Consider the following 18,055-nt stretch of genomic DNA (forward strand, 5'->3'; position numbering starts at 1 on the left):
AAAATATAATACTAACATGTATTGCAGCGTTTTCTTTTTTTTTTAGATAGCCACGACATTCTCGCAATAAAACTAATAATCGGTGGAACTTTTAATTGTCCAAGATATCTTTTCGTCGATTCGTAATAAATTTTACATCTTTCATTTCGTCTCTTGACAAATCGTATCAACGCATACAATTTTATACAATCAACATTTTGTTCTGTAATAAAGAAATTGACTCACCATTCGACCGCCGCTCGTGCTGATCCTCGCTATCAGGCGCATTTTAATTCTGCTCTCACATTTAATGTATCAGTTTCAGTCGTGTGTTTAACACTAACCCGTGCGCGCACGTAATGAATTTTCAGTTAAAAAACGGAGTAGATCGGTGTGACGTCACCATCATGGCGACGAATGTCGATCATCACTCGTCAATATCGTCTCGCGTCTATGAAGATTAATTTTTTCAATCGATTCGCGAAAACCAACGATTTCCCGATTTTCCATTTGTTAATGCTATCGATACTTTTGCTCAGAATTCGCGTTTCTTGCGTGTAAATAAAAAGATACGCACATTGTTGAAAAGATAACCCCGGAAGAAACCTTGCGCCTTGTGTCCTCGACTCGCCGAGATGATCAAGAGCACCGAGACGATCACATTTGTGCAGGACGATCAACGGATCTCACACACTTTGCCGTCGCTCACTTGTTCTCACACGTCTGGTGCGAGTACGCACGCGGAAGGCAGCTTGCGTAAGTAAAAAGAACGCGGGAATGACTTGTCGCGGCGCGAGGACTCGACCGACGATGCAACGTGAACTGAGCGGCGATTTCGATGTCGATCACGTGACGTCACGCGCGCGCCAAATCCCTTCGTGATTGAAAGAGGTTGTTATTTCTTCGCGTTAGAAATTATTATAATTAAACATAAGCAATGCCAATATATAATTATACATATATATTTTAATTATATATATATAATTATAACATTTTTTGTATTGTTTCTTTTACGAAAAGTAAAGTTTAATTATTTATCTCTTTTTATTATTACTGTTACTTTTTTTATATTAAACACATAAATTTTGTAAAAGAAAGAAGCTAAATATATACATATATGTATAAAATATAAATATATATGGACATATGGATATATAATTATTTCTACACGTTCTTGCATAAAAAAATGTTTCATCGGGCGTTAAAACTGATTTCTCAAACTGATCCGATCTAGATTGTCTTCTCTGTATTTCCTAACAAATTATTAGGATTAAATTGTTTCGTTCATTCCTTAATATCGTTAATTTCGTTGGAGACTGATCGATTACGATTCTGAACGACTGATTATCATAGAAATAGCTTTTCACGTTGATATCGACTGCGATTGGTTCGCGAGCGAATAAATTATAGATTCAAATTTTAACGTATATTATGTCCGAAGCAAAAAGATAGCGCGTTAATTTTCTAATTTTTCTCAGATAATTACTAAAATTATATTTTATATACATCTTAAACAATATCTTCTTTAATAATTACAATAATGCTAATAATATAAAATGTTATTAATATACAGAATAATAGTGAAAACGTTAATTAATCGCGTTTTTTCTTTTCGACGTGAAAATCCGACGGATGCAACTGTATGCAAGCGGTCAGTCCGAGAGATTATCCAATTTACACAGTCGGTCTAATTCCGATTTAGGGATTTACGGGGATGCGGGGGGTGTCCCTTTGGCGGAATTGTTCGTCGACGCGGAGCGTCGACGAAGTGCTATATCCGTTACCGTCGCGGACCCGAACGAGTCTCGTTAGCGATCGTGCATAAACACAAACGTAAAAACGCGTAATGCGCTTTATGCGAGCACGCGAATCATCAAACCCGCGTTTCTCTCTTTCTCTCTCTCTCTCTCTCTCTCTCTCTCTCTCTCTCTCTCTTCCCCCTCCTTTCTTTCCCCGTTCCAGATCGTATCCCCGTCCGCACGCATACCGCGAGCGCAGACGAAGGTGGGCAACGAGTCCCGCGGGAGCACTGAAGTTAACTACCAGATCGATGTCCGACCCCAGTCCACCCTGTTCCCTCCCTGTGAAATCAACCCCCGACACTTCAACGCAATCGAGCGCTGGTCTGTCGTGGCGAGCCGAGAACTTTGCGCGGTTTACGCGACACAACTCGAGCCCCGTGATTTCTTCCCGACGGCGAGACGTCTCTCAGAAGGTCTCGCTCCGTAAACATGACCGCCGTAACCGTGGGGTAATGCCTTTAAAAAATTATTCAATGATTGTTTCATGATGACCGTGAAAACAGTGAAAGCCGCACGCAAAACGAAGAGACTAAGAAAAATGCAATTTTTTTTACGGATGAGTATTTTAGTAATTATTTGGTCAAAATATAAAAATTTATGTCATGTTAAAAGAAAAACAAATTTACAAGGCAAAAAGCAAATTTTTTTATTAAATAATTTTTCAAACAGTAATTTAATTAAATTTATATAAATTGATTACTGTATATAACAACATAAGAAATTGAGAAAACATAAAAAATATTCTATCTTTCAATAGAAATTCCTGAAATTATAAGGAAAGTTCTACTTTCAATTGCAGATAAATAATAAACACCCGTAAATAAAGATAATTTTTTATTGAAAGATCTGCTATTCAAATTTTTTATATAGAAATATAAAATTTTAAATATAAAAATATATTAGCTAAATAAGAAAAAAATATGCAAAGGATACAAGTAATAATGAATAAATAAATAAATATATTTGATACATATTTTATTCTACATGTGCCGGAATAATTTCGTTAACAAACAATGCAATGCAAAGTCTCGGATGACGATTGCGCCCGACGGAATGAGAAATGAGCGCTGCGGGGAATTAATGGACGTGCTGTGCATAACCGTATCTGTGCTCCAATTATCCCTAGTGTCGATTACACGAGGGTTCGATGTAATAACTCGCCATTGGCGATGTATCATTGTTTCAGCGGAAGAGAAATGTGAGGGAATGCCACCGTGATATTGAAAACGCGGATACCTCGTAATTTTGGAATTGCCGTGTTTTGCTTCGAACTTATTTGTCAAGACGAGTATCGCCATAAAGGAATCGCCGATGAATTATTTATTTACACGTCTAGGCAGAAACGGATATCACGAGAACATAAAATTTTTTTACAATAACATGCATCTCGTAGAATTTCGTAATCTAGATTTTGACGAAAATCTGATTTTTACTCATTCGCCTCGCCTATACACTTTGCGGTGTATTCCGGGAAATATTAACAGCATAGATTTGATGTGACATGTTTTATGTATTACGCGCGGTGTACAGCTAAGATAGCGAATATTAGGTAAAGAAGAAACACACGGATTAAATTTATTCAGCGACGTCGTGCCGACAAAGGCCGCTTGCTGTTCATTCTAAAACTGTGACACAATAAACAAAAATGAATATAAATTCTAAAGTGTATACTCATGCTTAATTCATTGTGTTGATAAAGGTATTGATACGACATTTAGTGACATCGTTTATCTCAATAAGAAAATGCGAAGAGAATTAGTTGTACATTGACACATTCTAAAACGTTTCTCGCCTACATTCTGAATTTTATACGGACAGATATATTTTTGGTAAAATATTTATTATATATACACTTTTAAGTTGAAATTGTTACGTTTTGAAGTAAAAAGGGTACAAAAGTCCTATTTTTGTGGCACATCTGTCTACCATTATGCCGTATCGATGAAAGGTAGAGCCCCGCCATATTTTTTGAGGAACGCGAGTCGACTACAAAAGAGGCCGTAGGGACTGTCATGATATTCGCATGTGAAAACACAGGCGTCAGAGATAAGGGGAAGGAAAACTGGGTAGGATAGAGACAGGATTGAATGTATGTGCATCGGCGTCATCCTTTGGTCATCCTCCAGGATTAAATTCTGAAAAGGAAGGACACCCGGTCGCGCGGCAACCTGCGTGTAATTGGAGACCCGGAGACACGTAACATAGGTTTTACCGTGTATACATGGAAATTCCTCGGATCTACGCCAACGTAGAGGTGCCTTTTTGTTCGATTCTTGCCTGAGTCCAGTCGGCCCAAGTCGGAAACACCAAATAGATTTTATGAGGGGGCTATAAACTGCCGGAATCTCGATTCTCAAGTATCGATGGTTCCAAAGGGGCTAATCTGCGGATGAAAACTGTAATAAAACGTTCGCCCTACGTACGTACTTCGGAATCCTTTTGCGCATCCTTACTTAACGTGAGATAGACCAGGTATCTTCTACTCAGCACGGTTCCCAAAAAACTTGATGCGTTCCTTGTTCGAATGTTTTTTACGCAAATCGATTTTTTATTTTACTTATCGACGATAATACTTCGCTTATTTTATTGCTGCCAAATTTTATTTAAAGAATCTTTTTATAAAATTTTAAATTATTAAGAAGTTTACAATACATATGTTACTTAAATAGATATAGAAAAATTATTTGCGAAATACTGTATTCAATAAATAAAATGTTTATAATATGTTGTCAGTTTAGATAGCCAAGTTTGTTGGAAATAGATTTTATTACTTTAATTATAGATACAGTTGGAAAAAAAGCAAAAGGAAATATTGATGGGATTTATTATTCGTAAAATTTGACAAAATATCAACAGAAATATAAAAATCAGTTAATAGCTAATTTGTCTAATGCGTTTAAAGACGGAAAGTAAACAGATCTATTAAACCATACTCAATTGAAAATTGATGACAAGAATCGAGTAGATTTTGTTTAAATTTGCCATGATTATTTGAATACAAATGTATTTTTTATTGTCTTTGCATGTTTTTGCATGCATGTTTAAAATATGTTTCTAACATTTATTTCTACTAATGTAGATACTAATGTAAATATTAAACTTTATATTCATGTATCCAATTTAAACAAAATATTAAAATTTACGTAAAATTCATTATTTATGTAGGAATCTCTTTTAAGTTTCCTGTACACTACCGCCCACTAAGAAAGTGGAGATGAACTACATAGCCACGTCTACTTCTCTAGTGTGTTGATAAATCTTCATGTAAATCTTTTATGTACATTTGTGTTATATTCACAATTTGTGGAAATATGTTCTATTCATTTATAATTATATATAAATATACACATATTTATTATTTAAATCTTTTATTATGCATAATAAATATAAAATTATAAAAAAATAACTTTAAATTTTACTTGAATAATTATAGTCTAATATTTAGTAATTTAATAACAAAGATATTTTTAACTTTGACTCAGAAATATATTATAAATTAGAAAATTATGAGCAAAAAAATTAAATTTTACTTAAAAGAATTGATTTGGGGAATTGCTTAAAGTAAATCCGAATGATTTTAGACACATTATATAACTCTGTCATAACAAAAACAATTATAGATGCAAATATACATACATACAGAAAGAGAAAGAGAGAGAAAGAGAGAGAGTGTGTTTTACTGATTATTTATGCCGGGATATTTATCCGTATTTATCATTAAATCATTTCTATTCTCGTATCTCTATAATTGTGCAAATATACATCTCAATGAAAAGCTATATGAATTTTGTAAGATGATTGAATACACGTAAAACGCAAAGATTTAAAAGATTATTTGCGATCGTCTTTTTTGCATGACGTTCTTAGAAACTGAACAGACCTTTTCTTTTATAAAAGAAAAAGATTTTGCCCGTCAAGAATTAAAAAATAACATCTTAGAAAATATGATTATATAATTTTTAATAAAAATATTAAACAAATTGTTAATAAAGTTTAATTTAATAGAATTGGTATTTTTTATTATATATATACACAAGTTGATTCTAAAACAAATCGACAAACATTTGTATATATTCTATATTTTATATTTCTGAATTTGAAATTTTTGAAATTTTACTAATTCTTTTAACAACAAAATATTTAATCAATCATTAAAATTTGAAGTAGTAAATGTATTTTGTACGTTTTGCATATTTAATTATAAATTTTTTGATTGGATATGTTATAATTAAAATATATGTTAATGAGAAAATCCCGATTAATTTATTATGCAAGTGAAATTACAGTTTTTTTTAACTTAGTATTGATTGCATTAAGCGAATATACTTTAACGAGGAAACTATATATCTTGTGGAATTTGTAAGAATGCCACACTGATAAATGTATAGAAACAACATGTGATTTTCAAAAAATTTTCAAGAACGCTTAATTGACAGACGTCATCGTGACGTGTATTGCAATATTGTGATGCGAAATTTTTTAATGTGACGTCAATAAGGAATGCAACAATCAAAGTAGTAATTATATTTGATACATAGTACATAATGATATCTAAAATTTAACATAATATTAAAAAATTATAGAAAGCTTTGAAAAATGTTATACTATTATGTTAAGTTAATCACAGTTTTATAGATAATGTTATCAGTGCTATGTAAAAGGAGGTACTACATTATATTTCTGCAGTAAATATTGCAAATTTAATTTTTCTTATGAGAAACAATACAATTCAATGTTTTTTCCAGAGAGTTTTCGCTAAATACTGTTGATATTGTTAATCTTGTATGATATGCAGTTTATACAAATGGATAAGTTCAATGTGTTTTGTCTTTTTATGTATATCAATTGTTGCATATTAGACCATTTTAGAAATATTATCTCATACATTATCTTACATTCTATTTTTGGAGTTAAACAAGTAAACAGATGTAATTTGCATAATTAGTACAATTTAGAAGCAAATCAGAATCACATACGCAAAGAACAAGTTACAGATGCATTATTAATCTCGTTATGGTAGGTAATTATAACTTGAAGTATAAGTTCCTCAAACTTACCTAAAGATTCGAGTAAACGAAAACAATAAAAATCTTTTCGATTAATTATTTTTATATGGAACATTTTTTTAAAGTCAAATAACATTTAAATAAGATTAAGAATTTCTTAAAAGCATTAAATTATACGACTTTGAAGTTGTTTAAAATTTGGTTATTATTCTAATAAAATATGATATATAATAAATAATATATTAATAATATTAATATTATTGTAATACGTATATATTAATTTTTGTGTTATAATTTTTTCGAACATTGAATATATCATAAACTCGTAATAAAAAATAATTTAGGTACAAAACCTCCTTTTCCTTAATATAAAATATAAAATAAATAAAAAATTTCTAATTGTATTGCCTTCTTTCCCGTTTGTGGTGGAAGTACAACCACGAGTTAATCTGTATCTAGCTTTACCGGAAATATCAAGGAAATTTCAAATAGAATTAATAATTCATACATTATTTTTTGTAACATTATATTTAAGTAAAACTAGTTATATTTTCTCAATGGTACATATTACGAGCATATAACGCGTTTTATAATATATCTCTGCATTTCTTGAATTTTTCGGCCCACTTGGGACATTCACGTTGTTGAGCATTTTAGTTTTCTTCTTTTCCTGTTCTTCACCAATACTCGCTGCAAACCAGTTTGAGCAATGGGCAATTCCAAAAAATTGTACAAACATGTTTTGCATAAGAAATGCTCACAAGTACATTTCTTTTTAAGAGCAAAATTCTTTCAATTTTTTCGAACACGATAAACACATTATATGCTTCATACAAAAAAAAAAGCAAAGTTTGCTTGTGGAATTTGAAGCAATTATGTAAAATGTTATCGAAGATAATGTAGAGAAATTTTTTTAAACAAAATACTAAATGAAAGCCTTATTTTTAGATTTTGGCACATCTAGTTAAAAAATGATACGATTAACTAAAGAATTTTTTAATTCTTTGATTGATTACAGACGGCGAAATTATGTATAGACATCAATGCAAGTGTAAAAAAAGGGAAGCAAAAAATAAACAGATTAGAATAAAGAAAAAATTAAGAATTATTGATAATAATTTTTAACGTGCGCTTGCATAACTAGACGGACATCACACGTCATTGCGCGAAACACTAATAAATCTTCGGTTTTGCTTTGATCATATTCGCAATGACGGCAAAGCGATACGCGAATCGGTCAGTCATGATTCATTGAATGTGCGTCCACGGATTCCCCGGCTTTCTTCCTTCTCCCGTAATATCGTCCAGAAAGAGAGGGTAGTTCGAGCACACTTAACTCCCGTTTTCCTCGTTGCGTTCGTCAGCCTAAGATATTCTGCGTATCGCCTCGGAGATACTGAATGTCCTTACTACCGCAACATCCGACCACGTCTTTGGCGAGGAAACTGTAAATATGTTTTGAGGCGTTTTGGTAGAGGACTCGTGTTCAGTGTTGATCAGTCTCGTGTGAAGGTTTGGCAAGGCCGTGGAAGAGTAACTTCCGACAATTTGCACGTTGAACAACCGAAGCCGGGACTTCGGATCGTTGAGAAACGCTTCAGAGTGGTTCGCCAAAGAGTGCCTGGAAAAAGTGCCTCGGGAATAAATAGGAATAAATACCAAATAAGAATATGTATGAACGAAAAAATATTGAAGTATAACTTTATTACGTTCTAGCAGTTGATAAGAAAATGCAGCACGATATTTTAATAAAATCACGACCCATGATATTGACAGTAAAGAAATATAATAACGCAAAATAATAAAGTGAAGGTGAAGTCTAATTTAATGAAGCGATGGCTTGTTATGTGATCCGCTATTACCGGTTAGACAACTGTTAAATGATCAAGGTGCAAGATGAATATTGTAGAATATTGAAGATATTTTGATTTGCGCGCAAGCGCCGATTTGCCTTATCGTTCATTTTTTGATTATTATTGAAACGTGATCAAACGTGATTTAAATAAATTTCTATTTACCATTTAAAAAATTAATATCTTTTGGACCAAGATTGGAGGGCGTTTCTCCCTCAGTAAAAAGGTTGCCGAATTAGTAAGAAAGTGAGTTGCTCTATTAAAATTTTCATTATTTGTTTATTGAATACATATAAATGTATATATCTGTTCAATTGTCACACATTTACTTTCTGACTCTAATATTTTAAACTTTTTGTTTAGTAATATGAGATCTAAATATTCATCATTCGAATGTCAGTGTAAACCTACGTAATTTTTCTTTCCTAAATGGTTTTACATTAAAAAATATTTTATTTGAGCTGATTTGAATAAGATTGTTGAACTTGAATAGTTAGTTTTTTTGACAGATTGAATGCAATTAAGCAATTAATCTTTCAAACGTAGATTAATTTGAAATATTGTCATTAAAACAAAAGTGTACAGTTGGAAAGTAATTAAAGTTAGAAAGCGAAATTATCTTCGTTGACCTTTGGTGACGTACTGATATTGAAGTGTTTAATCTTTTGAGAATTATCGAGTAAAAAATAAATACAATGTTTAATAATAAGCGCAACTAATCTGAAAATATAGAGACTGATCAATCCGTATTAATACAATTTTAGTTCATTAATTTGTTAAATTTAATGTATGAGAAATACAATACATAAATGTATATGAATATTAACTATGTAAATCATATGTCAATCATATAATCGCATTTGATGAATTTGTAAGTTTAAATCTTTTTTGAAGCAAAGGACTTACTTTTTCTTATCTTTTTGAGACAATCAAGAATTTTCTTTCTAGATGGGAAAATCTATAGAACTAATGATTTCTTTAATTGAAATAGTTACTTCGAGAATTATTAAATAAAATATTTAAAATAATTTGTGTGTAAAAGTAAATTATTTTTTAAATTATGTATTTTGTTAAGTTTGTAACCTCACAAGATGGCTAAGCTGTGTATTTTGATGGCGTTGCTGCTGCAGTTGGTTTGCACGTTAGTACAAGGACAAGAATCTCCGTGTCCTCAATACTTCACATATATAACCAAACCCGGAACAGACGAAACAATAGGACAGATCGAAATTCAATCTCCACCAAAAACTGGCAATCTCCATTTGAAAGTAGCTGTAAAAGTTGCCGCAGAGTTGCCTTCGGTAAGTATGCTCTTTTTATATTATTTATAATGTAAGAGAAAAGTTTGCATATACATAAATTTGTACCGTTAATATAAAAAATTTCTAATAATTTCTAGCACATTAAAATTTTTTCTTTAAATTTCTCTGAATTTATTTGTCATTTTTTTAAATAATAAAAACCTATATAAATAAAAATAGCTTAATCATCGATGTGTTTCAGAGATATGTTGGTCGACTAGAGTTGGCACGATCAAAAGAGGAATCTGCTCAAGATGTTTATCAAGGCAGGAATTTGTTGTATTATGTTCATTTTCCCTTACGCCATCCAATTCCGACATTGTCCGGAATATGGTTTAACGATGAACGATATTGTTCAGGTTACGAAGGTAAATATGATATTTGCTTAATATATGTATATTTAAGGAGCAAAAATCAAAGATATGTATTTTTGAGTCACAAATTAATTCTTATCTTGTATTTTATTAAGATAAATAGGAAGATAAAGTTTACTGAATACCTAAATTTTTCTTACTCTAAATTTTAGAGTCTAAAAAAAGCGTAGTTCGACTTTGTCATATTTGTTTTAGCAACGGGAAGTATCATAACTACTATCACGTTGGAACATACGTTGTTCCTGCCTGGAAATACACTTTCCAGCCGCAATTTCCAGCCAAATCCATCACACCAAAACCCGAGACCGACACCGATGCGTTTGCAAAGTACTTCAAAGAAAACTACCAGCATCTCCCTCTCTCAGGGGATTGACAGCAACCCCTTTCTGAAGCCTATGATACCAGGCCAATCAATCCCACAATACAGTTACAACAATATATTTCTGAAACTAACGCCGACTCAAACAATTCCACATGATAATAATAATAATAATAACAACAACTTATTTCTAAGACTAACTACAGTTAAACCAAATTCACAAAACATTAACGATAACAATAATATCTATATTAATAATAATAACATATTCCTGAGGCCAACCCCTGTTCCCTCGCCGACTCCAATTCCTATCCCGGCGCCTAAATCACAACACAATGATAGCAATACCTATTATGAATGCGGTGTTAGCAGCACTTCCGGGAGTACAAATCTTCTTATCTCCCACGGTTTAAAAACGTCGCCAGGCCAATGGCCATGGTTGGTGGCACTCTTTGTTGTAAGGGCACAATATGAGTTTCAATGTGCCGGTACCATTTTGACAAACAAACATGTATTAACAGGTATATTAAAGAAAAAAATTCTATATTACTATATAGTTATAAATCCTATATTATTTTATATATTTCGATGTGTAAAACAATATAATTCGATATAATAAAACGATATAATAAAGCATAACTTTTTGCGTTATGCTTCTTTTCTTGGATTGCAGATTTAGTTCTATTTACTTATATTTGTATAATAAAATATGACTTTATAAATTCCCAACTATTCACAACAATTTGATTAGAGAAATTCGCTTAAAATATTCAAAATAATTGTTATTAAAACATGCATACAAGAATAGCTCAGGAATATCTCTAAAATTTATTTACCTTTATTAAAAATTATTATTAAAAAAATGAATTTTATGAATACTTTTTCTTTTTTTAGCGGCACATTGCTTGAAGTTAAGCCTAACTAGCAACGACACAATACACCCCAATGTGCTGTTGGTGGCCTTAGGTCGATTTAATTTGACCCATTGGCGTGAAAGAGGTGGCTTCAATCATGAGGTCGCAAGCTATACGATTCATCCCGACTATGCGCATTATCACAACGGTGATTCCGATTTGGCGATTATGATTCTCAGGAAGCCCGTCGTATATAATCCCTTTATCAGACCTGTTTGTCTTTGGTTCGGTCCGAGCGATCTTCAAAACGTTGTTCGTAAAATGGGATATGTTGTGGGCTGGGGCCAAGATGAATACGGTAATCCTTACACCGAAGAACCACGAATGACGAAGCTACCGATAGTCAGTCAAGTAAGAACCTCCAAGAGAGTTAGTTTGTTACTTTCTGTGAATTTTGTTATTTGATTGATATACAAGTTGAAATCTAATTACAAGCAAGATTCTATAAAAATAAATATCCGACATGTGATATTTTGATGACAATGTAATCGGGATATTTATATTGCAAAAATTCTCAGAAATTTTTTACGTTATTACCGTTAACAATGATACGTAATATTGTATTTGAGTTTGCTGCAGTTATAATTATACAAGTACATACATTTACATAATTAATGTCGAATCGACAGATTTCATCTTAAAGAAACAAATTCAACAGATAAAAACTATGTTATTACATGAATTATAGGAGGAGTGCCACTGGAGCTTTGAGAGTTTCGTCACTCTCACCTCGAACCGCACCTTTTGCGCTGGTATGAGAGACGGAAGCGGTCCTTGCAACGGTGACAGCGGGAGCGGACTGGTGATTTTTGACGAAATCACAAAACGTTTCCAGTTGCGTGGCGTCGTTTCGCGATCGGTGCGCGGAAACGAACCAACGTGCGATCTCACGAAGTTTGTTGTCTTTGTCGATGTCGCCAAATATACATCTTGGATTCAACAGAAGATTTCTACGTAATGCTAATTTCTCAAAACGCAAGTTGTGCTAGTCGATAATAAAATTTATCTAAAATCTCACACACATATATACGTATTTATATAATAACGTAAGAATTAAAGTGACAAATTTTATTCTTGATTTTTTATGGTAATTTCTATTCGTATCGTAATGTATTACGTTAACAAAACGGAATATGAAAAATAATTAAGAATTTATAAATGTAATTATCTGTTACATTGTGGACTTGATTTGTATGCGTTGGTTGCAAACGTCAGTATAAATCTTGCAAATTCTTGCAAATACTAAAATGTTTTTTAATTAATTTCACTATATTCTTACTTGTTTTTTATTGCTTCTAATTAAACGTCCAAAATTTAAGTTCTCCTTGAAATTATTACTTTTTTATTTAATTATTTTGAAAAAATTATATATTTTTCTCTTTTGTCGGCAATATTCGTGATCCTTAGAATTATATCCAAAAAATATTCTATCAATAAACTTTTAAGCAACACGCCAAGTTAATCTGACCTACTGATAGACGGATTTCAAAATTCTTATTTCTCTTGCAATATCAGGAAAAACGGATATTCCAGACAAATCTCTTATTTTTGTCATTACAATCATCGTTCTAAGATGTTTTGCACTCCGTCTTTATCTAGCAAGATACGCCTCATCAATGATCGTCCCAACTCACAATGCCCCACTACCACACTATCCAATCGCATCTTCTAAGGAAGAGCTGCAAACGTGTTTTGGTAGAGTAACTCATCAGTCTTGGTTATTAGGTTTGACAAGGTCGTGGGGCTGTAGCTCCGAAGATTAGCATGCTATACTTCCGGAGCCGGTCGTCGCGACATTGAATTCTCCTGGAGACTTCGGATTATTAAAAACTATTGCAGAGTGATTCGTCAAGAATGCCTCAAAAGAGTGCCTCGGGAATAAACAAGAATAAATAACAAATAAATAAATAAAAATACATACACGGGAATATATTGAGAAAGTATAATTCAACATGTTTAAAGAATTTTAGCGATTAATAAGAAGATAGTGTAGTATTCCAATAAAAGCGCGAGAGATAAAAGACATCATCGAAAACATAAGTGAAGTAATAAAGTGAAGGCAAGCAGTTACACGCGTGAATTACGGCGAATCTCACTTAAATTCTAAAGTTTATGCAACGAAAAAGTGATTATATATGTGAGCTATATGATACAATAGACTGCACTAGTTCAACGACTGTTGAGTACACAAGGTAAATCTATGATAGAATGCACGAAATACTCTAATTGAGATATAATTTACTTCATGTAACAATTTTTCTTTTAGACATAATTATCTGAGAAAAGTGATTGGCGCGATTAAAACGCAAAACCTGTTCTCCGATACACTCCGGTACAATACGCTGGAATTTCCGTACATTAAAATAATTTGTTTATCACAAGATAAAGCGGATATCTGTTTGATGAAGTTCAATAAGTTTTTCAATAACGATATCAAATTTATAAGAGAGATGCGCTATTAAAACTCTTATTCTTTTTATCTTTATTCTGTATCACTCTATTCTGTTATTTTATATACTGATTTAAATACTGATGTGATTTTATATATATTATTAACATGTAAATCTTTAATTTAAATTTTATTTATTAATACAACAATTTAGAAATAAAAAATTAAAATAACGACTTAATAACAATTTAAATAAAAAATTTAATTATTACTTATATTATTAGAGCCTCAACATGGATCTATGTAATAATTTTTCTTTTTTTCGTATAAAATATTTTTCTTCCTTCGAGGCTGTTTATCAAAATAATTAAACACAAATTATTCAAATCTTTTAATAGGCTGAACATTATTAGATAGATTAATCTTTTAAATTAATCTAAAATACTACAATTCTCGTTAAAAGAGAAATATTCATTTTAATGGGATGCTAAATGAAGTACGATAAGAGCGAAGTTATTATCTTTGCTGACCTCCTCGTGACGTATCAGCATAGGAGGTATCTAATTTTTCAAACAACAAGGTTATCGAACGGAACTTATGTACAGTACTTAATACTAAATCCATTTAGTACACTTAACAGATTTTAATACAACTTAAACTGTTTTATTGAGAAAATAATTTTGCATTAATAAAAAATATTGCAGTGCGAGGAAAGAATTGTTGGTATGAACAGCTTACGACAGCTGTAATCAATTTTAAATTACATATGCAAGCTGATAAGTAAAGTGCCGACAGTACAGAAATTTGCCAATATGATGTATCGATAAAGATTTAATAAATAATAAATTAATATAAAAAATTCCTTTCACAGGATGAAACATGGAATTAAGGATACCATTATTTTGTTTAACAAGTTATTTCAAAATTGTGTTAAACATCTACTAGCAGAAGTTAAGTGATTTTATTTAAATTTATAAATATGTGTTTTCTCGGCATGCCACAGAAGACTTCTCGAGATGGTTAAGATTTCCATTTTGATTGCGTTGCTGCTGCAACTAGGCACGACGGTAGAAGGAGCCCAGTGTCCTGATTTCTACTCACTTATAAATAGACCTGGGACAAATGAAGTAATAGGACAGATCCAAATTAGATCCTCGCCAAACACTAATCAACAACACACTTTGAAAGTGGGTTTTAACACGAATTCTTTGTTGCATAATGTAAGTATTCTTTTGTACTACTATTAAATGTAGAAGAAGTTTACACATATAAGTGTGTGATTATCAATACATTATACAAACTAATATCTAGTATGTTAATCACAGATGATGAACAGATGTCTCTTTTAAACAAATTCTAAAATATAATTTAATTAATTATAAAATCTTGTATCGTTTTTGCAAATAGTGCCTTAAAAAGATAAACCCTTTTTTGCCTTAAGAGAAGGGCGAAAAGTAAATTTGAAAGTAATCATTAATATTTTACTAGACTTGTCCTTTAAAAAGAACAGATTGTTTTTTTATATATTTTGCACTATATAAAATATATTTTTTTAATATATTAAATGTCTACAAGAAAATTGAACAAATACATAGTTGTCTCACGAGTTTAGTTAGCGGAAGTGAATAAGAGTAAGTAAGTCAGGAAATAATTTATAGGTGTTGTTTAAAATTTCTACTCGATTTGTCATTTAGTAGCATTCTTTATTTATATAACAAATAAAAGTGTCTTTACGTTTTAGAAACCAATCGCTCGAATAGAAGTAGCACAAACGGAACAGGCACTTTTTCAGGCTGCTAAAGAAGGCAAGCCTTTGTTGTATCACATTTTTTTCCCTGTGGGCCGACCGATTCCAAAACTGACCGAAATATGGTTTAATAATGTACAACTTTGCAATCAAGGTTCGAGATTTACTTAAAGGACTACATTTATGTAAATGCCATATACTTTTGGAAAAACAAAAGTTAAAGTTACAGTCATCCTATCTTTCGAGTTACCTCAAGTTCATGTTTTATATCTAATTTTACAGAATTTTTATACTAGGACAGCAGCAAAAATAATAAAATAATAACGTTCACTAAAACATTTGAATTTTCTTCTTTATTGGATATACTCATCATTTTCTTTATTTAAGTAAAAAAGAGACTTTTATGATCTCTGTGTTCTTGGGGGATTATTGTTTTTCTCAGAAGAGAATGTTCTTTTTTTTTACTTTTAAACAAAATAAACAATTAAAGCTGTAATGTTACATTTTATTTAAGGAACATTAAATTTTCAAACTACTAAAGAGATAGAAAAAATTGTGTACTCATCGAGCACAGAATCATCTTCGACCACTGTTGCATCGCCCACTCAAAATCAATCACCTCCGTCAATTTCTATTGGAATTGGAAATAATCCATTCTTAAATCCGACACGTCAAAACTTACCAATGCGTCAGGGGCCACCAATTCAGCCAGCTGCAACAGTGCGCCAAAATCTACCAAACGTTTCATTACAAAATGTTACAACGGTAGTTAATGACGTCATTGAATGCGGTGTACCATCCATCAAATATAGCGAAAGTCCAAATCCTCTAGTTGTCGGAGGAGAGAGGACAAGCGAGGGTGAGTGGCCGTGGTTAGCAGCACTCTTCACTGCAACTAGAATAGTAAATTTCGAGTTTCAATGTGGTGCTTCCATTCTAACAAACAAACATGTTATAACAGGTACTTAAAAAAAAATCAAAGAAAAATTCGATATTACTGGTACTTCTTCCGTATTGCAAAATATATTTTATGCATATGCACGTTTTCTTTTTATAGCGGCGCATTGCTTGAAAATGAACAACAACGACACTCTACCTCCCACCGTATTACTGGTGGTCTTAGGACGATTTAATTTAACTCATTGGCGTGAAAGGGGTAGTATGAATCGCGAGGTCGCGAGGTATGTGATCCATCCCGACTATGCACATTATCGAAGCGGCGACTCCGATTTGGCGATTTTGATTCTCAAAAAGCCCGTCGTATATAATCCCTTTATTAGACCTGTTTGCCTTTGGTTCGGTCCGAGCGATATTCAAAACGTTGTTCGTAAAATGGGATATGTTGTGGGCTGGGGCCAAGATGAATACGGTAATTCTTACACCAAAGAACCACGAATGACGAAGATACCGATAGTCAGTCAAGTAAGAACCTCCAAGAGAGTTAGTTTGTTACTTTCTGTGAATTTTGTTATTTGATCGATATACAAGTTGAAATCTAATTACAAGCGAGATTCTATAAAAATAAATATCCGACATGTGATATTTTGATGTCAATGTAATCGGGATATTTATATTGCAAAAATTCTCAGAAATTTTTTACGTTATTATCGTTAACAGTGATACGTAATATTGTATTTGAGTTTGCTGTAGTTATAATTACACAAGTACATATATTTACACAATTAATGTTGAATCGACAGATTTTCTCTTAAAGAAACAAATTCAACAGATAAAAACTATGTTATTGCATGAATTATAGGAGGAGTGCCACTGGAGCTTCGAGAGTTTCGTCACTCTCACCTCAAATCGCACCTTTTGCGCCGGTAAGAGAGACGGAAGCGGTCTTTGCAATGGTGACAGCGGAAGCGGACTGGTGATTTTTGACGAAATCACAAAACGTTTCCAGTTGCGTGGCGTCGTTTCGCGATCGGTGCGCGGAAACGAACCAACGTGCGATCTCACGAAGTTTGTTGTCTTTGTCGATGTCGCCAAATATACATCTTGGATTCAGCAGAAGATTTCTACGTAATGCTAATTTCTCAAAACGCAAGTTGTGCTAATCGATAATAAAATTTATCTAAAATCTCACACACATATATACGTATTTATATAATAACGTAAGAATTAAAGTGACAAATTTTATTCTTGATTTTTTATGGTAATTTCTATTCGTATCGTAATGTATTACGTTAACAAAACGGAATATGTAAAATAATTAAGAATTTATAAATGTAATTATCTGTTATATTGTGGACTTATTAATAATTAAGAATAAATTGTATATTATAACATGTGTTATAATACGCTTATCGATATGATTATTCAATGTTCCGTCATATATTATTTAATTTATTAAACGATTTATTAATGA

The 18,055-nt window shown here is 32.0% G+C and overlaps 2 protein-coding genes across 2 annotated transcripts; both read left to right on the forward strand.

The window, feature by feature from the left end:
* Window positions 1-8,019: 8,019 nt before the first annotated feature.
* On the forward strand, window positions 8,020-12,796 carry LOC105829548 (transmembrane protease serine 11D). The gene is made up of 6 exons (XM_012668509.3): window positions 8,020-8,886; window positions 9,716-9,941; window positions 10,144-10,309; window positions 10,511-11,155; window positions 11,529-11,899; window positions 12,237-12,796. Exons 2-6 carry the CDS (start codon window positions 9,732-9,734, stop codon window positions 12,504-12,506), a joined length of 1,662 nt encoding a protein of 553 aa, XP_012523963.2. The 5' UTR covers window positions 8,020-8,886; window positions 9,716-9,731; the 3' UTR covers window positions 12,507-12,796.
* A 342-nt stretch (window positions 12,797-13,138) lies between these two features.
* On the forward strand, window positions 13,139-18,055 carry LOC118644153 (CLIP domain-containing serine protease B15-like). The gene is made up of 7 exons (XM_036289257.1): window positions 13,139-13,740; window positions 13,815-13,901; window positions 14,941-15,157; window positions 15,679-15,838; window positions 16,199-16,645; window positions 16,742-17,106; window positions 17,444-18,055. The coding sequence occupies exons 1-7, from the start codon at window positions 13,661-13,663 to the stop codon at window positions 17,711-17,713; spliced, it is 1,626 nt and encodes a 541-aa protein (XP_036145150.1). The 5' UTR covers window positions 13,139-13,660; the 3' UTR covers window positions 17,714-18,055.

The sequence above is a fragment of the Monomorium pharaonis genome, chromosome 7 (genome assembly GCF_013373865.1).
Source record: "Monomorium pharaonis isolate MP-MQ-018 chromosome 7, ASM1337386v2, whole genome shotgun sequence".
Classification (NCBI taxonomy): domain Eukaryota; kingdom Metazoa; phylum Arthropoda; class Insecta; order Hymenoptera; family Formicidae; genus Monomorium; species Monomorium pharaonis.